General features: G+C 46.5%; 1 protein-coding gene across 1 annotated transcript in view; it reads left to right on the top strand.

The window, feature by feature from the left end:
- The first annotated feature begins 371 nt into the window (after nt 1-371).
- LOC137425556 (sodium- and chloride-dependent taurine transporter) overlaps nt 372-21,919 on the top strand; it is a 119,621-nt gene continuing 98,073 nt past the window's right edge. The window contains exon 1 of the mRNA XM_078776776.1: nt 372-751. Coding sequence (XP_078632902.1) covers nt 547-751 — 205 coding nt within the window. The 5' untranslated portion in view covers nt 372-546. The remainder of the gene's footprint in view (nt 752-21,919) is intronic.

The following is a 21,919-nucleotide window of genomic DNA, read 5'->3' as shown; positions in this document are numbered from 1 at the left end:
TTTCAGCCGTTTTTGCGGCACCTGGGAACGGACGGACAGACAGACAGACGGACATTTGATGAATTATAGTAAGATGATTTCTGTAAAGATGTTAAACCATGATTGACAATATCTTTTTAGATGTTAGGGCAACCAGACTTTTAAGATGTTGTTGCTTTTGCACTTGGTTGGCAAATGAACTGTGACTTTTGGGGAGTTTATGGGTGGGAACTAGTGCGTACTCTGAACCATCATATATCCCGCCTCTTCACCGCCAACCACTCACAGCAGGTGCTTTAACACGGACCAAGAGGACACCATTCAACGTATATGGTACTTTTCCACTGGCAGTGAAATTCTTGGGGTTACGGGTGGGGTTGGATAAAGGCAGCAGAAATAACCTGCCTTTTGCATTCTCGGCGATCATACATCTCAAGTTCTCCCTCTTTTGCACGGCCTAGCAAACTCAACTCGGGCAGGGTTCCTCGTCGTGCGGTGAAGTGCCTCCGACAAGAGCTCAGCCTTCATCGCGCAATATTTCAATCGGTGAAAGTTTGCAGTTGAGCGATGACTCCCGAGAAACCTCCCACGGAGAATTCTCAAGCGCTTGAGACGCTCAACTCGCTTGAACCAATGTCTGGGGAAACGACGCAACCCGACGGGAAGGAACAGTGGAGCAGTCGTTTGGATTTCGTCCTTTCTGTGGCCGGAGGGTTCATCGGACTCGGCAATGTGTGGAGGTTCCCCTACCTGTGCTACAAGAATGGTGGTGGTGCGTGCGCAAGTGCTCGCGTCCGGTACACGTGCGCTCTAAAAATTGTGTGTCCCATTTAAATTATTATGTAGAACATTGCGACACCTAAATATTGATGATATTGATTGTGTTCGCCCCTTTCCAATGTATACGTGACCCTTCTCCTTTACTTGTAAGGCTCACTAACAAATCTAGAGAATTATAATCAACAATTACAGTGAAGATGTTGAACCATGGTTAGCAATAACTTTGGTTATTTGTTAGCCATAATAGGGCAACCAAACTTTTAAAGAATGTTTTTGCTGCTTTTACAAGTGGTTGGCAAGTGACTTTTGAGGAGTTCGGAGGCGGGTGCGGGTGGTGGTGCATACTCGGAACCATCATATATCCAACTTCGTGACCTTAAAAACTTTAACTTAACCAAAACTTTAAAAAAAAACTTAACCAAAACTTACCTAACTTAACAAAAAACTTCCTAACCACCAAAAAAATCATTTCTGATGTGTGCGAGTTTCGCTGAGATTATTCCTTTTCCCGCAGTATGTTTGTGGCTCATTCTGATGGAACTATGATTATATATTTTTAAGTATTTGATGTTATAAAAAAATTTTTCCCACTTGAACAGCGGATCCAATCTAAACGATTCTCTGGCAATCCGAGTATGCGATAAAATTGAGAACACATTCGAGTCCAAAGGTTGCGAATCGTAGCATTTGCATGGAGCAATAATATATCATGTTAATTATATCTATAAATTTAATTGTATAAACTAAATGGATAATTGACAGAAATGCCACCATAATGTGCTGAAAAGGCAATGAAAGTTGGGATGACTCACAAAGATGCACTCATCTTCTTATTCTATTGCACCTCCTTTCCAGGGACAGCCCATGCACATCTCCTCTCTGCGGGAGGTCTGCCCGGGAAAGGAGGAGGCAGAACCTCTGTTAGGCCCCACAAATAGGGGCCTCCCACATCAGCTTTCTTTAAAGTCCAGTAGTGCAACATAGACGTTTCCAATACATCGGCACCATTGTTACGGATCGCGGATTAGATGTTATTTACCGAGTGGTGGTATTGCCGCGACCTAACAGTTCCCCCGATTCTTCCCCAACTCACCCGATTCCACCCGAACGTTGGCCAAATCGCGCTACGCTAAATCAATGATTGGAAAGGACACAACGACTGGGATAAATGAAACGACGCCAGGGGTACAGTTCTCAAGACCTCCGGAGGAGGATATAATTACAGTGGGGGAGAAAAGGGGTAGATTACAAGGTAGTGAGGTAAAGACACAGAAGAGATAGGCAATTAGATACAATCTTATCTTATCCCAGACAGACCACAGACACACGGAACAAGGCTGACTTACACAGGGATTGATGGCAGGAAGGGACAGGCAGTCGATAGCACAAGGTGCACCTTGGCTCGGGGACAGGATCAAGCACGGTCCAAGAGATGCAGGGAGGCCTCACAGCGCTCGGAGGTGGTGTCTTTCTTTCTCCAAGCTCAGCGTGCATCTGACGTCACCTCCCTCTTCCTGCGCATGCTCAGCGGGGAGTGACACGCCCTCGGCTGGTTGGCTCCGCCCCAGATGGGCCGGTCCGCCGCTTCCATTGGGTGCGGGGGTTACCGGGCTCCGCCTTTGACGAGGAGCTGACAGGGAGCCCCTATTTGGTAACCCCGTCGAGCACATGTTCGATGGCGGCTCGCTGGGAAGGCCTCATGCCCTCCCAACACCCCCTACCAACCAAGCCGGAGTGAGGACGCGCACTCCCTGTGCACGCCGCCGCCGTTGCTGTTGTTGTTGTTGTTGTTGTTTCTGAACCGTGAGGAAGAGCTGCGGGGAGGTATTGGGAGGTCCTAAACTTCCTAACGGTGCCATACAATCACATTCTGGTGCAACGAAGGGTCAGAATTAATGGAAACGAATCCTTAACTGACATAGACTAAGAATAACTAGCAAGATGTCCTATAGTTGTCTACGTGAGATGCGGTGGACCTGGATGCGACATTTAATGGGGGGAAATAGGGGGAGGTCGGGTCTACAGAGTGTTGTTTACAGAAAATGGGACTAGGGAATGGGGGATTGGGGATAGTTGGGAAGTATTGAGGAAATAGGGGAATATTTACAAGCGGATATGGATGGATGCAAATCCCATATCCGCAACATTGCACCCTTCTCTACCTCGGGGCGTCCCGACCCGATAAATTTTTACCTACGTTAGTGTGGCACTCAGATGTAGTTCCCTCTACTATTAACTCAACCCTGAGTGCGACAGTTTTACAGATGTTCACAAATGAGTAAATATGTCCCCCTGCGACGTTGCACCCTTCTCCTAACAGAAACACACCCACAGGATAACCGAATCGCGGAAAGCATCCTCAAACTAAACATACAGCCGGTAGGGAGCATCATTTACACAAGACTACACTGATATTTACACTACGATCCAGGACCTGTTCTTTGAGGAACACATGCAGATGTTATGCATAGAGAGAGAGAGCACGCATGCCAGCATCGATACACCAACCCACGAGTGCCCTGTGGCCCTACGGCCTTTAATAATGTGCAGAGCACCCCGTCCAAGCACCAAAAGCACCACCCCATACACACAGTCAGCACCATCCGGTGCACCAATAAAGTGTTCAATAATATATGCACAATCAAGTGTCCATGGTCACCGGTGGTGTCGCAGCCGGCCGATGTTCTGCCGCTGGTCTTGCCTTCATGGAGTGCACTTGGCCTTCTGGCTTCTTTAGAAATAAAGAAAGGCGCCAACCGCGTCCATTTCTAAATTGTGGCCGTCAGGGGGGCCAACTAAAAGTGGTTCACCTCTATGGCATAGGTGCCACGTTGACCCAGAGGTCCATCCACGGGTGGTGCTTGACCGCAAAAGAACTGCGGTCCATTGTGGGCGGCCACAAAAATTGCGGTCCATATGGTGTATCGATCCAGGCAGCAAGCAGCGGAAGTACAGGCCCACAACTGCGGAGCCAGCACCTCTCTCTCCTCTCTCTCTGCCCCAAAGCCAGATCCTCGGAGGTGGGAGACAAAAGAAGACAAGTGAGTAAGGTGGTAAGGGCGCAAAAGTGCACGCAATTCAAGGTAATGCACACTGGGGGCACATGGGAACCAGGTGAGACGGGTACGTTCCTACCGTACGCCCCCCCCCCCCCCACCAGGTAACCTACATTGCCCCTCCCTTACCCCTTACTGTATCCACAAAACACAACACTACCCATAAACATCTACTTTACACATCAACAAACGTCCCTACTGTCTTCCCCGTTCCTCCCATAAACCAAATTCGTCTTCTCTCCCTCCTAACCAATCAAATTTGCCATTTCCAACTCTCATCAAAATTTGCCATCTCCAACTCAACATCAAAATTTGCCATCACCAATTCATCATCAGTCCCTCCTAAGGAGGGAGAGATGGAATCACCCCAATGTCTCATCCACGTCGTGATGCGTCTCACAAATTCACACAGCAATTCTCCTTTCCTGCAACACAGAACAAAGGAACACAGGTGTAGAGTCATCATCATCACCTCAGGTAAGTGGCTGCGTATGGTGCGACGGGTTCATCAATCCTAACTATTTCCTAAATGACTTTAACAACTTTACATTACCCGGGGTCTTTCTCCTGCCAAACCATTGGCCCACTTACACTATGGGTTCTAACAACCAATTCCCATTGACCAAACTGTGGTGCTTCTCAAGTTGGGGTCTCACTCCCCCGATTAATCACTCGGTGCCCCCGCACAATTTCGGTGGCTGGGTCGTGTGATGCTCCTAGCTTGTCCGCCCACCTGCACACCTCCACCACTGTTGTTGCCTACCGAGCTCACCTGCTCCTCACCCTAACCTAACTAACTGGGGAAGGCCCTCTCGCACTCTCACCCCCTCAGTGCCCTCTCTGGCACGGCCTGCCCGATCCACACCCGGGATCCTCAGGCACCCACTGACACTAACGGCTCCCAGAGCCCACCTGCGGCCTCACCTGGCCGACATCTAACAGTGGCGGAGTGCCCAACCATTCACACTCATACTAACAGGCCACACGACCAGCCAATTTCACCACACCAATGCACCCATCCACAATACCATTCTGCATCCGCACCACAAATGCCAATATCCAACCACAATTTACCTATACCCTCTACCTAACACTTACACTACCCGCCCCGGGTATTCGTGATGGGGGTCCACTCTTCCCCCATTCACACCTTCGCACCATGCACACCACTCCGTACCACTTACTCCACTCTCTCCACACCACTCATTCTCTGCTCCATATATTCCACACACCTGTACTTGCACACCTGTGCTCTCATACTTGGTGCCGCCTGCACCTTTCTCTCCCCCAAGCGCATTCGCGCTGATCCACAACACTCACTACTCATACACTGCTCCACACACCTGTCCAGTTCTCACACAGCATCATCTCATCTAACTACTCCCCTCTGAAACTTGCGCTTCCCAGTCGTCCCTTTAAACTATTGCGCTCCCTCGTCATTATCATCCACTCTAATCTACCTGCGTCCCCTCTACAGGTATCCTTGTCACTAACTACTCTTAACGTTACCTAATGTCATCTTCTAGGGCCCTACACACAATATCCTAACCCACCCGGGCTAGTTTTCACTGCCATAAACCCCATAAACCTAGTGCTCCTTTGCCCCCCCTCATGGGAAGGGTGGCAGGGATGCCACCCTTACCCACCGGGCCCATCGCTCATCAATCCCCCAGTCCTCTGGCACTAATAAGCCCCCCTTATTCAGAGGTACTGGGTCCCGCCTCGGCATCTAAAGCCGAGGCAATCCACGGGGGCGCCTGCTCGCCGGTGTAAGGCCTTATCCGGTCGGCGTGGATGATCCGAGGGAGGGCTCGTGGCCCCATTTTGATTTTTACTACCACGTCACAGACTTGCGACAGGACGACCCCCGGGCCTTGCCAGGGAGAGGTGAGTTTCGGGCACCTACCCTTCCTCCTCCGGGGATTGAAGAACCAAATCTTCATCCCCGGAGTGTACTGACTCCCCTGGCTCCGGTGGTCGTACCTGCGCTTCATCTTTTCCCCCGCCAGATGGAGTTGGCGGCGGGCGAAGGCATGGACTAGCTCCATGCCTTCCTCTAGGTGACGTGCGTACCCCTCCCTCGGCGGGTTAACCACTGTGTCTGGCACGGGACCGCATAGCAAGTCGGCGGGAGCCCGTAACTCCCGCCCATACATAAGCAACGCTGGACTGCATGCGGTGGCCCCGTGCTGGCTGGTTCGGTAGGCCATGAGCAAATAAGGGAGATGTTCGTCCCAGTCACCCTGATGGGTGGCGGTGAACAGTGCTAGTTGTTGGATTAAAGTTCGGTTGAATCTTTCCACCATCCCGTCAGATTGAGGTCTTAAAGGCGTTGTTCTTGTTTTCCGAATTGACAGGAGACTGCACACATCTTTTAGCAATTTGCTCTCAAAATTTCGTCCCTGGTCGGTGTGCAACTCCTGTGGAATCCCATGCCGGCACACAAATCCTTCCACGAAGGCCTGCGCTACCACCCCTGCTTCTTGGTTGGGGAGGGCGTAGGCCTCCGGCCACTTGGTGAAGTAGTCCATCACAACGAGGATGTACTTATTACCTAGGCGGGTGCGGGGTAGTGGGCCTAGGATATCCATGGCCACCCGCTCTAGGGGGGCCCCCACCTGGTGTAATTGAAGGGGGGCCCTCATCCTCCGTGCTGGTCCCTTTTTGGCAGTACAGGCGTCGCATCTCCGACACCAGTCCTGTATGTCGCGCCCCATATTCACCCAATAAAACCTCCGGCGTACCTGCGATGTCGTCTTTGTCCTGCCCAAATGGCCGCCGGGGCGGGTACCATGCACCTGTTGCAATATATCGGTCTTAAATTTATTTGGGACTACCACCAGCCAGGAAGTTTTATCAGAGGGAACCTCCACCCACTTGCGATACAAGATGTTATCCTTCAATTCCAGGGTTTTCCACTGAGCCCAATATGCCTTGGTCTGTGCCCCGAGGGGGGTGACCTCTTCCCCATTAGGTCTTTGCCCCAATCTCACCCATTCGTGCACCGGCCCCAGTACGGGGTCCTCCCGCTGGGCCGCGCTCCAAGCCAAAGTTCCGAATTCCTCATCTGCGGTTAGTGGCAAAATTGGCCCTCTCACCCGGGTTGCCCAGACGACGAGAATCGGGGCGGAATCGCCCAATTGCTCCCTCTCCTCGTGTCTCGCACAAAATTTACAGTTTTCCCCCAGACAAGGACGCCGAGAGAGTGCGTCCGCATTACCATGGGCCTTCTCGGCCCTATGGGCCACATCAAAATCGTACTGCTGCAACTTTTCCAACCACCTTGCAATTTGGCCCTCCGGTTCCTTGAACCGAAGGAGCCATTGCAAGGAGGAATGGTCAGTTCTAACCAAAAATTTCCGCCCGTACAGGTACGGGTGGAAATGGTTCATGGCAGCCAGCATAGCCAATAACTCTTTGCGAGTGACACAATAATTTCGCTCGGGCCTACTTAAGGCCCGACTATAGTAACCAATCACTCTCTCCACGCCCTCCTGTGTCTGAGACAAAACTGCGCCCAATCCTTCCTGGCTCGCATCCATGTCCAGGGTAAATGCCCCGTTGCTAGTGGGGTAAGCTAGAAGGGGTGCGGATGTTAGACACCCCTTCAATTTTTGGAAGGCCTCGTGGCACTCCTGTGTCCAATTAAATCGCGTCCCCTTCTCCGTAAGCCGGTGGAGGGGACGGGCCAACTCCGCAAATTTCGCCACAAAGCGCCGGTAGTAGGAGCAGAGTCCCAAAAATCCCCGCACCTCCTTGATAGTACGTGGTGCGGGCCACTCCTCTACCGCTTTAATTTTGTCTGGGTCCGTTTTTACCCCCTCGCGGCCGATCACGTGACCTAGATAGGCCACCTCTCTTGCAAACAAAGTGGACTTACTCGGGTTCAGCTTCAACCCTGCCTGTCTGAGGCACCCGAACACCTGGTCCAAATTAGCTACTACCTGGGGGAACGTTTTGGCATGTACTAGGACGTCATCCAGGTACACCAGGCATGATTGCCATGGCATGCCGCCTAGTACATGTTCCATCAATCTTTCAAAGGTGGCGGGGGCGTTACACAAACCAAACGGCATCACAGTAAACTGATACAGTCCCTTACCTGTGGAAAATGCCGTTTTCTCCTTCCCTGCCCTATCCATCTCCACCTGCCAATACCCACTCTTGAGGTCCAAAGTCGAGAACCAATTTGAGCCCGCAACGGCATCGAGGGTGTCATCAATCCTTGGCAGGGGATATGAGTCCTTGAGTGTCACGTTGTTTAGCTGACGATAGTCCACGCAGAACCGCGTGGTCCCATCCTTCTTTTTGACCAGCACAACAGGTGACATCCAAGGACTTCCCGAGGGCTCGATCACGCCTGCGTCGAGCATTTTTTCAACCTGCTCGTCAGCTTCCGCCCTCTTGCTCCAAGGGAGCCGTCGGGCGGCCTGACGAATAGGCCGGGCCTCACCGGTGTGGATCTGATGTTTCACCAGGCCCGTACGTCCAATATCCTCGGTGGACAAGGAGAAGAGGTCCAAATGGGACCCAACCAGTTTGTGTAAGGCCTCCCTCTGGGTACCTCCCAACTCTACGCTACTACGATTTACCATCTCGCAAATGGGATCGGGCCAATTCCTACTTCTTATTGAAGGCTCCCCCCGGGGCCGGCTCGGCTGGACGTTCTCGCCCCTCACTGTCGCGACTTCCTCAACTGGGGTGCAGCCAGCTACCCTCGTGCCCCTTACTATAGTGCGTGGTTCTGTACTCATATTTATTACTCAGACGGCCACTACCGGTCCGTCCGTTTTTACAAGGGTGCGGCCCACGATTAAACCCGGTATGGACTGCACTGCCACCGGTTCGACCAGGCCGCAGGACTCCTGCCATGTTGGGCGAGCTGCCCACCGGGCCGGCACTATCGCCTCGGCCCTTGGGGGAATGGTCACGGCCTCGGAAGCCTCCAGCTCCGCTCTCTCGGCCGTGCTCACTCCCCCTAACGGCAGCTCTTCTACTCCCACCTGCAGGATCCCCCGGCACAAGTCGATTTTACAACCGCTGGCAGTCAACCGGCCCACGATTAAACCCGGTATGAACTGCACTGCCACCGGTTCGACCAGGCCGCAGGACTCCTGCCATGTTGGGCGAGCTGCCCACCGGGCCGGCACTATCGCCTCGGCCCTTGGGGGAATGGTCACGGCCTCGGAAGCCTCCAGCTCCGCTCTCTCGGCCGTGCTCACTCCCCCTAACGGCAGCTCTTCTACTCCCACCTGCAGGATCCCCCGGCACAAGTCGATTTTACAACTGCTGGCAGTCAACAAATCCAACCCTATTAAACATGGGTCGCACACCTCCGCCACCCAAACATCTATCTCCCTCCTTACCGACCCTAACTTGAGGGTCACAGAACCACGCCCTATGATCGGGGCCGTTACCCCGGTAGCAAGTTGCAAACTATAATTTTGCAGGCGCTGGATCTTATCCCAGCCACCTGCGCTCGAATCAAGGACCACAGGGCTGATGATCGTGGCGCTAGCTCCTGTGTCCACTACGGCGTCTACCCCCACGCCGGCAATTTTGCATCTGATTGTCAGGCTACCGGTTCCAATCTGGCCACAATAAATGACCTGTCGCGTCAATGAGGGCTCTCCTCCATCCTCTTCTGCCGAACACCGCCCTACGTGCCCGACACCTTCTAGTTTCCCGGGGTCTGGCGGAGGGGTGTCTGGGGTCGGCTAACCCGCTCCCCCCGGGGCGGAGTTGAGGACCTCAACCGCCGGGGATCATCCCGGCGCGTGGCTCGACAGTGCCGCGCCAGGTGACCCAGACGGTTGCAAGTATAGCACCTCACCTGATAAGGTGCTTGTCTCCGGAATTCCAAATTTCCCCCCCTGAAGGTCCGAATTGGATTACCCGCTCGTGGTCCACCGCGGGCCACCTCCGGGGCCGCCTGCCATGGTCCAGGTCCCGCCAGGCGCTGGTCCACCAGCCTCCGGACCATGCCCGCCAGGTCAGGACTCACGTCGGGGGCGGGCCCCCTAAGGGGTCCGCCCTCCATCGGGGGTCCCACCTGGCGGACCGCCATTGCGTGACGCTCGCTCCCCCGGGCCAGGGGCCTCGCTGCTTCCCAATGGGCTGCAGCGTCAGCCGCCTGGCTCAGAGTCTGCGGGCGCCACATGGCGAGCTGTTGCCGGAGCTCAATATCCGGGAGGGCCTGGATAAAATGGTCCAGCGCCAGGCTTTCCCGGGAATCCGCTGCCATGTTAGCATGTGCGATCCCCACTGCGCGGCGAATGTCGTGGGCAAGTTCCCCGATGGCTTCCTGGGGCTTGCGTTTTCGCAGCGCGAGCTGAGCTTTAACAAGCTCGCTCTGCTGTTCAATGCCGAATCGATTAATTAGGGCGTCGCGGAGGGCTGGCAGGGTGAGAGCACCCGGTGGTAATGCCGTCAGCACCTCCGCCGCCGCGCCGCGCAATGCGGCCACCAGGTGTACTCCACCTTCGTCCTCACCCCAACCGTTGCCCTTACACACACAGTCAAACTGCGCCAGGTACGCGCGTAGATCACTCTTGCCGTCATACGGCGCGAGTGGGACCTTGTGGGACCACCTCGTATGCGAGTCGTTGCCCGCCTGCCGGACCCCGTGCGTCGCCCCTTGCGGGGTCAGCGCGGGGCCGAACCGGCCGGGCCCCCACAGTACATTACCCCCAAGGGGCTCTCGTGCCTCCCCTGTCCCTCTAAAAACTACCCCTGTTGGTGTCGATGCATGGGTCACACTTCCGCAACCCGCTACCCATTCCATCCCACCACAACCTTGCTCACTCACACCTCGCACCTCTCCCATCACCGGACCCTCTCGCTTGCACCCTCGTTCCATACCCTCCGGACCAGCCATACACCTCACTCTTGGCCTCTCACGAACATCCGGGTCTATCTCGACCCCCAAGCTTATTAAATCACCTGGCGCATCATACGCACGACCATATTGGTCACCACTTACACCGGGTCCTCTTTCTCTTCGCTTCTCCTCCATCACCTGCGAATCCCTCATCCGGTTAATGAGCACATCATCACGATCCGAACACAGACTTTGGACCAATTCTTTTACTTCCTCCTTTATCTCTTTCTTATCCTCTCTCCGTCGCTTCTTAATTTCGCTCACCCCTTCTTCCACTTCTTCTAATTTCTGCTTCACCTCCTTCATCTCCTCGTGCGCCCCCTTAAGTTCTTCCTCTAACTCCACCTTATTTTTTTCTATGTGCTCCCGCACCTCCCGCTCTTTAACCTCCATCACCTCTACCACCTTGTTCATTTTCCTCGTCAGGTCCTCATGTACCGTCTGACACTCTTTTTTAATTACCCCTACGTCCTTTTTCATCTCCTTCTGTGTCGATTTTAAACCCTCTATTACCACTGTGTTCTTCTTTACCTGGTCCCCCAACTCCTTTTGTCCCACTGTCAGTTGTTCTACTCCCAGCGTCAACTCCTCTATACCACCTTGCAATTTTAGAGTCCCCTTTCTCACCTCCTTCTCCATGCGCTCCTCACAGTGCCTCACCTCCTCGCGCACTCCTCCGACCTCCTCACTCACACCTCTTCTGATCTCCTCTCCCATCACTTGCATCTCCTGCCCAGATGCCACCCTCATCTGCTCCATTTCCTCCCTGTGAGCATCCAATTTAGTTTCTACCCCCATTCTGACCCCCTCTATCTGCTGCCCCATTTTTTAAACTTCCCTTTCCGCTTGGTCCCTCATGTCCCTCAATTTGCCTTCCATGCTGTTTTCTAACCCCTCTAACCCCTTTTTCATCCCTTCCATTTGATTCTCTTGAGTGGCCATTCTGTTTTCTACCCCCGTTAACCCCTCCTGTATTTCCCCTAATCTATTGTCTAATCCCTCAAATTTGTTTCCTAATCCCTCTATTCTACTCCCTAACCCTCCGATCTGGGCCCCCATGTCCTCCCTCAATTTCTCGCTATTGGACCCCATCCTTTGTTCTAACCGTTGGCTATTGGCCCCCATGTCCTCCCTCAATTTCTCGCTATTGGACCCCATCCTTTGTTCTAACCGTTCGCTATTCTGGGCCATAAGGGCCTTCATTTGTATTAAAAAAAGGTTCAAATCTACCAGCGGCGCTGCTACGGTCGCGGGCGCGGTCGCCGTAGCCATCTGCGAGGCGCCATTTTGCGCGCCCGTAACCTCGTGCGCGAGGCCGCCATTTTGCGAACCTGCCGCCCTCACTGCTTCGCTCTCCTCATGTCCCTCAATTTGGTCCTGGATCGACCCTGCCTCACTCTCCTCTACCGGAACCCAGCCGTCTTGATCTGCCATAGCGCGACTTTCAAAATTCGGGTTTTTTGTAAAACAAAACAATTTCCAACTGCTTGTAATTTTGAGCGCGTTAAGCGCGCTTCGGGCCTCGTATCTCACTCCTCGACACCAATTGTTACGGATCGCGGATTAGATGTTATTTACCGAGCGGTGGTATTGCCGCGACCTAACAGTTCCCCCGATTCTTCCCCAACTCACCCGATTCCACCCGAACGTTGGCCAAATCGCGCTACGCTAAATCAATGATTGGAAAGGACACAACGACTGGGATAAATGAAACGACGCCAGGGGTACAGTTCTCAAGACCTCCGGAGGAGGATATAATTACAGTGGGGGAGAAAAGGGGTAGATTACAAGGTAGTGAGGTAAAGACACAGAAGAGATAGGCACTTAGATACAATCTTATCTTAGCCCAGACAGACCACAGACACACGGAACAAGGCTGACTTACACAGGGATTGATGGCAGGAAGGGACAGGCAGTCGATAGCACAAGGTGCACCTTGGCTCGGGGACAGGATCAAGCACGGTCCAAGAGATGCAGGGAGGCCTCACAGCGCTCGGAGGTGGCGTCTTTCTTTCTCCAAGCTCAGCGCGCATCTGACGTCACCTCCCTCTTCCTGCGCATGCTCAGCGGGGAGTGACACGCCCTCGGCTGGTTGGCTCCGCCTCAGATGGGACCGGTCCGCCGCTTCCATTGGGTGCGGGGGTTACCGGGCTCCGCCCTTGACGAGGAGCTGACAGGGAGCCCCTATTTGGTAACCCCGTCGAGCACATGTTCGATGGCGGCTCGCTGGGAAGGCCTCATGCCCTCCCAACACCCCCTACCAACCAAGCCGGAGTGAGGACGCGCACTCCCTGTGCACGCCGCCGCCGTTGCTGTTGTTGTTGTTGTTTCTGAACCGTGAGGAAGAGCTGCGGGGAGGTATTGGGAGGTCCTAAACTTCCTAACGGTGCCATACAATCACATTCTGGTGCAACGAAGGGTCAGAATTAATGGAAACGAATCCTTAACTGACATAGACTAAGAATAACTAGCAAGATGTCCTATAGTTGTCTACGTGAGATGCGGTGGACCTGGATGCGACATTTAATGGGGGGAAATAGGGGGAGGTCGGGTCTACAGAGTGTTGTTTACAGAAAATGGGACTAGGGAATGGGGGATTGGGGATAGTTGGGAAGTATTGAGGAAATAGGGGAATATTTACAAGCGGATATGGATGGATGCAAATCCCATGTCCGCAACAATATCCTGTTAATTATATCTATAAATTTAATTGTATAAACTAAATGGATAATTGACAGAAATGCCACCATAATGTGCTGAAAAGGCAACGAAAGTTGGGATGACTCACAAAGATGCACTCATCTTCTTATTCTATTGCACCTCCTTTCCAGGGACAGCCCATGCACATCTCCTCTCTGCGGGAGGTCTGCCCGGGAAAGGAGGAGGCAGAACCTCCGTTAGGCCCCACAAATAGGGGCCTCCCACATCAGCTTTCTTTAAAGTCCAGTAGTGCAACATAGACGTTTCCAATAACACTATCCTGCATGCCGACCGGCTGCCAATCACATCAATGATGGGTTTCATCAAAAACATCATGTTGCACTTCACAACCACATGGTGAACCTATCTGTAAATCTCAATTATCAACGAGGCTGAAAAACATAGTGAAACACGTGAAAACCCGACCTTTCGTGGCAGACGTTGTTGTAGTAGTAGTAGAAGTAGTAGTAGTAGTAGTAGTAGTAGTAGTAGTAGTTGTTGTTGTTACCATCCTCGCCTGAGGATAGGGTATTGCATTTGAGTGTGTTTGTTACTTGGCAAAAAAAAATAATACTTTTTTTGCAAGTATGTTGCTCACTCCGGTTTGTGTGTTTGTCTGTCCGCTCACTGATACTTGCCTACAGGTCACAATTTTAAACCGATCTTCACGAAACTTCACCAAATGGTAGAGTTTGTGGTCCGAAAAATCCTATATATATTTTTTGGGGTCAAAAGGTCAACATAGGCCAAAGGTCAACCACTTTTTTCAAATTTCTAAAATTCTCAATTTTAATCTGATTGACTTGAAATTTGAATTGGATATACACATCGGCTAACTGAATTCAACCACCCACTATTTTTGAGATCACCTTAGGCCAAAAGGTCAACATAGGCCAAAGGTCAACCACTTTTTTCGAATTTCTAAAATCCTCAATTTTCATCCGATTGACTTGAAATTTGAATAGGATTTACATATCGGCTAACTTAATTCAACCACCAACTATTTTTGAGATCAGCATAGGCCAAAAGGTCAACATAGGCCAAAGGTGAACAACCATTTCTAAAATCCTCAATTTTCATCCGATTGACTTGAAATTTGAATAGGATTTACATATTTGCGAACTGAATTCAACCACTAACTATTTCTGAGATCAGCATCGGCCAAAAGGTCAACATAGGCCAAAGGTCAACCACTTTTTTCGAATTTCTAAAATCCTCAATTTTCATCCGATTGACTTGAAATTTGAATAGGATTTACATATCGGCTTACTGAATTGAAGCAGCAAATATTTTTGAGATAAGCATAGGCCAAAGGTCAACCTCTTTTTTTCAAAATTCTAAAATCCTCAATTTTAATCCGATTGACTTGAAATTTGAATAGGATTTTCATTTCAACTAACTGAATTCAACCACCAACTATTTTTGAGATCAGCATAGGCCAAAAGGTCAACATAGGCCAAAGGTCAACCACTTTTTTCAAATTTCTAAAATCCTCAATTTTCATTCGATTCACTTGAAATTTGAATGGGATTTACATATCAGAAAACGGATTTCAACCATCAACTATTTTTGAGGTCACCATAGGCCAAAAGTTCAACATAGGCCAATGGTCAACGACAATTTCTAATTTCTAAAATCCTCCATTTTCATCCGATGCACTTGAAATTTGAATAGGATTTACATATCGGCGAACTGAATTCAACCATCAACTATTTTTGAGATCAGCATAGGCCAAAAGGTCAACATAGGCCAAAGGTGAACAACCATTTCTAAAATCCTCAATTTTCATCCGATTGACTTGAAATTTGAATAGGATTTACATATTGGCTAACTGAATGCAACCACCAACTATTTCTGAGATGAGCATAGGCCAAAAGGTCAACATAGGCCAAAGGTCAACCACTTTTTTCGAATTTCTAAAATCCTCAATTTTAATCTGATTGACTTGAAATTTGAATAGGATTTTCATTTCAACGAACTGAATTCAACCACCAACTATTTTTGAGATCAGCATAGGCCAAAAGGTCAACATAGGCCAAAGGTCAACCACTTTTTTCAAATTTCTAAAATCCTCAATTTTCATTCGATTCACTTGAAATTTGAATGGGATTTACACATCAGAAAACGGATTTCAACCATCAACTATTTTTGAGGTCACCATAGGCCAAAAGGTCAACATCGGCCAAAGGTCAACAACCATTTCAAATTTCTAAAATCCTCAATTTTCATCCGATTGACTTGAAATTTGAATAGGATTTACATATCGGCGAACTGAATTCAACCATCAACTATTTTTGAGATCAGCATAGGCCAAAAGGTCAACATAGGCCAAAGGTCAACCACCTTTTTCGAATTTCTAAAATCCTCAATTTTCATCCGATTGACTTGAAATTTGAATAGGATTTACATATCGGCTAACTGAATTCAACCAACAACTATTTTTGAGATCAGCATAGGCCAAAAGGTCAACATAGGCCAAAGGGCAACCACTTTTTCAAATTTCTAAAATCCTCAATTTTCACCCGATTGACTTGAAATTTGAATAGGATTCAAACATCGGCTTACTAAATTCAATCACAAACTATGTTTCAGATCAGCATCGGCCAAAAGGTCAACATAGGCCAAAGGTCAACCACTTTTTTCGAATTTCTAAAATCCTCGATTTTCATCCGATTGACTTTAAATTTGAATGGGATTTACATATCGGCTAACTGAATTCAACCACCAACTATTTCTGAGATCAGCATAGGCCAAAGGTCAACCACTTTTTTCGAATTTTTAAACTCCTCAATTTTCATCCGATTGACTTGACATTTGAATAGGATTTACATATCGGCTAACTTAATTCAACCACCAACTATTTCTGAGATCAGCATAGGCCAAAAGGTCAACATAGGCCAAAGGTCAACCACTTTTTTCGAATTTCTAAAATCCTCAATTTTCATCCGATTGACTTGAAATTTGAATAGGATTTACATATCGGCTTACTGAATTGAACCAGCAACTATTTTTGAGGTCACCATAGGCCAAAAGTTCAACATAGGCCAATGGTCAACAACCATTTCAAATTTCTAAAATCCTCAATTTTCATCCGATTGACTTGAAATTTGAATAGGATTTACATATCGGCGAACTGAATTCAACCATCAACTATTTTTGAGATCAGCATCGGCCAAAAGGTCAACATAGGCCAAAGGTGAACAACCATTTCTAAAATCCTCAATTTTCATCCGATTGACTTGAAATTTGAATAGGATTTACATATCGGCGAACTGAATTCAACCATCAACTATTTTTGAGATCAGCATAGGCCAAAGGTCAACCACTTTTTTCGAATTTCTAAAATCCTCAATTTTCATCCGATTGACTTGAAATTTGAATCGGATTTACATATCGGCTTACTGAATTCAACCAACAACTATTTTTGAGATCAGCATAGGCCAAAAGGTCAACATAGGCCAAAGGTCAACAACAATTTCAAATTTCTAAAATCCTCAATTTTCATCCGATTGACTTGAAATTTGAAAAGGATTTACATGTCAGCTAACTGAATTCAACCACCAATTATTTAAGAGGTCAAAAGGATGCTCTACTGACTGCCATTCTGCTTTGTTCTCTTTTGCCAAGTGTCGCTCTGTGAGTGATTTTTCATTTGTGTGTTTGTCTGTCCGCTCACTTATACTTGCCTGCAGGTCACAATTTTAAACCGATCTTCACGCAACTTCACCAAGTGGTGGAGTTCGTAGTCCGACAAAATCCGATATATTTTTGAGGTTAAAAGGTCAAAAGGTCAACATAGGCCAAAGGTCAACCACTTTTTTCAAATTTCTAAAATCCTCAATTTTCACGCGATTGACTAAATTTGAATAGGATTCACACATCGGCTTACTGAATTCAATCACCAACTATGTTTCAGATCAGCATAGGCCAAAAGGTCAACATAGGCCAAAGGTCAACCACTTTTTTAGAATTCCTAAAATCCTCGATTTTCATCCGATTGAATTTAAATTTGAATAGGATTTACATATCGGCTTACTGAATTCAACCACCAACTATTTCTGAGATCAGCATAGGCCAAAGGTCAACCACTTTTTTCGAATTTCTAAAATCCTCAATTTTCATCCGGTTGACTTGAAATTTGAATAGGATTTACATATCGGCTAACTGAATTCAACCACCAACTATTTCTGAGATCAGCGTAGGCCAAAAGGTCAACATAGGCCAAAGGTCAACCACTTTTTTCGAATTTTTAAAATCCTCCATTTTCATCTGATTGACTTTAAATTTGAATAGGATTTACATATCGGCTAACTTAATTCAACCACCAACTATTTCTGAGATCAGCATAGGCCAAAAGGTCAACATAGGCCAAAGGTCAACCACTTTTTTCGAATTTCTAAAATCCTCAATTTTCATCCGATTGACTTGAAATTTGAATAGGATTTTCATTTCAACTAACTGAATTCAACCGCCAACTATTTTTGAGATCAGCATAGGCCAAAAGGTCAACATAGGCCAAAGGTGAACAACCATTTCTAAAATCCTCAATTTTCATCCGATTGACTTGAAATTTGAATAGGATTTACATATCGGCTTACTGAATTGAACCAGCAACTATTTTTGAGATCAGCATAGGCCAAAGGTCAACCTCTTTTTTTCCAAATTCTAAAATCCTCAATTTTAATCCGATTGACTTGAAATTTGAATAGGATTTTCATTTCAACTAACTGAATTCAACCACCAACTATTTTTGAGATCAGCATAGGCCAAAAGGTCAACATAGGCCAAAGGTCAACCACTTTTTTCAAATTTCTAAAATCCTCAATTTTCATTCGATTCACTTGAAATTTGAATGGGATTTACATATCAGAAAACGGATTTCAACCATCAACTATTTTTGAGGTCACCATAGGCCAAAAGTTCAACATAGGCCAATGGTCAACAACAATTTCTAATTTCAAAAATCCTCAATTTTCATCCGATGCACTTGAAATTTGAATGGGATTTACATATCAGTGAACTGAATTCAAACACCAACTATTTTTGAGATCAGCATAGGCCAAAAGGTCAACATCGGCCAAAGGTCAACAACCATTTCAAATTTCTAAAATCCTCAATTTTCATCCGATTGACTTGAAATTTGAATAGGATTTACATATCGGCGAAATGAATTCAACCATCAACTATTTTTGAGATCAGCATCGGCCAAAAGGTCAACATAGGCCAAAGGTGAACAACCATTTCTAAAATCCTCAATTTTCATCCGATTGACTTGAAATTTGAATAGGATTTACATATTGGCTAACTGAATGCAACCACCAACTATTTCTAAGATCAGCATAGGCCAAAAGGTCAACATTGGCCAAAGGTCAACCACTTTTTTCGAATTTCTAAAAGCCTCAATTTTAATCTGAATGACTTGAAATTTGAATAGGATTTTCATTTCAATGAACTGAATTCAACCACCAACTATATTTGAGATCAGCATAGGCCAAAAGGTCAACATAGGCCAAAGGTAAACCACTTTTTTCAAATTTCTAAAATCCTCAATTTTCATTCGATTCACTTCAAATTTGAATGGGATTTACACATCAGAAAACGGATTTCAACCATCAACTATTTTTGAGGTCACCATACGCCAAAAGGTCAACATCGGCCAAAGGTCAACAACCATTTCAAATTTCTAAAATCCTCAATTTTCATCCGATTGACTTGAAATTTGAATAGGATTTACATATCGGCGAACTGAATTCAACCATCAACTATTTTTGAGATCAGCATAGGCCAAAGGTCAACCACTTTTTTCGAATTTCTAAAATCCTCAATTTTCATCCGATTGACTTGAAATTTGAATAGGATTTACATATCGGCTTACTGAATTCAACCAACAACTATTTTTGAGATCAGCATAGGCCAAAAGGTCAACTTAGGCCAAAGGTCAACAACAATTTCAAATTTCTAAAATCCTCAATTTTAATCTGAATGACTTGAAATTTGAATAGGATTTTCATTTCAATGAACTGAATTCAACCACCAACTATTTTTGAGATCAGCATAGGCCAAAAGGTCAACATAGGCCAAAGGTCAACCACTTTTTTCAAATTTCTAAAATCCTCAATTTTCATTCGATTCACTTCAAATTTGAATGGGATTTACACATCAGAAAACGGATTTCAACCATCAACTATTTTTGAGGTCACCATACGCCAAAAGGTCAACATCGGCCAAAGGTCAACAACCATTTCAAATTTCTAAAATCCTCAATTTTCATCCGATTGACTTGAAATTTGAATAGGATTTACATATCGGCGAACTGAATTCAACCATCAACTATTTTTGAGATCAGCATAGGCCAAAGGTCAACCACTTTTTTCGAATTTCTAAAATCCTCAATTTTCATCCGATTGACTTGAAATTTGAATAGGATTTACATATCGGCTTACTGAATTCAACCAACAACTATTTTTGAGATCAGCATAGGCCAAAAGGTCAACATAGGCCAAAGGTCAACAACAATTTCAAATTTCTAAAATCCTCAATTTTCATCCGATTGACTTGAAATTTGAAAAGGATTTACATGTCGGCTAACTGAATTCAAACACCAACTATTTTTGAGATCACCATCGGCCAAAAGGTCAACATAAGCCAAAGGTCAACCACGGTTTTCAAATATCTAAAAGCCTCAATTTTCATCCGATTGACTTGAAATTTGAATTGGATTTTCATGTCAGCTAACTGAATTCAACCACCAATTATTTAAGAGGTCAAAAGGATGCTCTACTGACTGCCATTCTGCTTTGTTCTCTTTTGCCAAGTGTCGCTCTGTGAGTGATTTTTCATTTGTGTGTTTGTCTGTCCGCTCACTTATACTTGCCTGCAGGTCACAATTTTAAACCGATCTTCACGAAACTTCACCAAATGGTAGAGTTTGTGGTCCGAAAAATCCTATATATATATTTTTGGGGTCAAAAGGTCAACATAGGCCAAAGGTCAACCACTTTTTTCAAATTTCTAAAATTCTCAATTTTAATCTGATTGACTTGAAATTTGAATTGGATATACACATCGGCTAACTGAATTCAACCACCCACTATTTTTGAGATCACCTTAGGCCAAAAGGTCAACATAGGCCAAAGGTCAACCACTTTTTTCGAATTTCTAAAATCCTCAATTTTCATCCGATTGACTTGAAATTTGAATAGGATTTACATATCGGCTAACTTAATTCAACCACCAACTATTTTTGAGATCAGCATAGGCCAAAAGGTCAACATAGGCCAAAGGTGAACAACCATTTCTAAAATCCTCAATTTTCATCCGATTGACTTGAAATTTGAATAGGATTTACATATTTGCGAACTGAATTCAACCACCAACTATTTCTGAGATCAGCATCGGCCAAAAGGTCAACATAGGCCAAAGGTCAACCAGTTTTTTCGAATTTCTAAAATCCTCAATTTTCATCCGATTGACTTGAAATTTGAATAGGATTTACATATCGGCTTACTGAATTGAAGCAGCAACTATTTTTGAGATAAGCATAGGCCAAAGGTCAACCTCTTTTTTTCAAAATTCTAAAATCCTCAATTTTAATCCGATTGACTTGAAATTTGAATAGGATTTTCATTTCAACTAACTGAATTCAACCACCAACTATTTTTGAGATCAGCATAGGCCAAAAGGTCAACATAGGCCAAAGGTCAACCACTTTTTTCAAATTTCTAAAATCCTCAATTTTAATTCGATTCACTTGAAATTTGAATGGGATTTACATATCAGAAAACGGATTTCAACCATCAACTATTTTTGAGGTCACCATAGGCCAAAAGTTCAACATAGGCCAATGGTCAACGACAATTTCTAATTTCTAAAATCCTCCATTTTCATCCGATGCACTTGAAATTTGAATAGGATTTACATATCGGCGAACTGAGTTCAACCATCAACTATTTTTGAGATCAGCATAGGCCAAAAGGTCAACATAGGCCAAAGGTGAACAACCATTTCTAAAATCCTCAATTTTCATCCGATTGACTTGAAATTTGAATAGGATTTACATATTGGCTAACTGAATGCAACCACCAACTATTTCTGAGATGAGCATAGGCCAAAAGGTCAACATAGGCCAAAGGTCAACCACTTTTCTCGAATTTCTAAAATCCTCAATTTTAATCTGATTGACTTGAAATTTGAATAGGATTTTCATTTCAACGAACTGAATTCAACCACCAACTATTTTTGAGATCAGCATAGGCCAAAAGGTCAACATAGGCCAAAGGTCAACCACTTTTTTCAAATTTCTAAAATCCTCAATTTTCATTCGATTCACTTGAAATTTGAATGGGATTTACACATCAGAAAACGGATTTCAACCATCAACTATTTTTGAGGTCACCATAGGCCAAAAGGTCAACATCGGCCAAAGGTCAACAACCATTTCAAATTTCTAAAATCCTCAATTTTCATCCGATTGACTTGACATTTGAATAGGATTTACATATCGGCGAACTGAATTCAACCATCA

The sequence above is a fragment of the Myxine glutinosa genome, chromosome 4 (genome assembly GCF_964187855.1).
Source record: "Myxine glutinosa chromosome 4, kmMyxGlut1.1, whole genome shotgun sequence".
Lineage (NCBI taxonomy): Eukaryota > Metazoa > Chordata > Myxini > Myxiniformes > Myxinidae > Myxine > Myxine glutinosa.
Note: the sequence above shows the minus strand (reverse complement) of the source record. Positions and strands in the feature narration are given on the sequence as shown.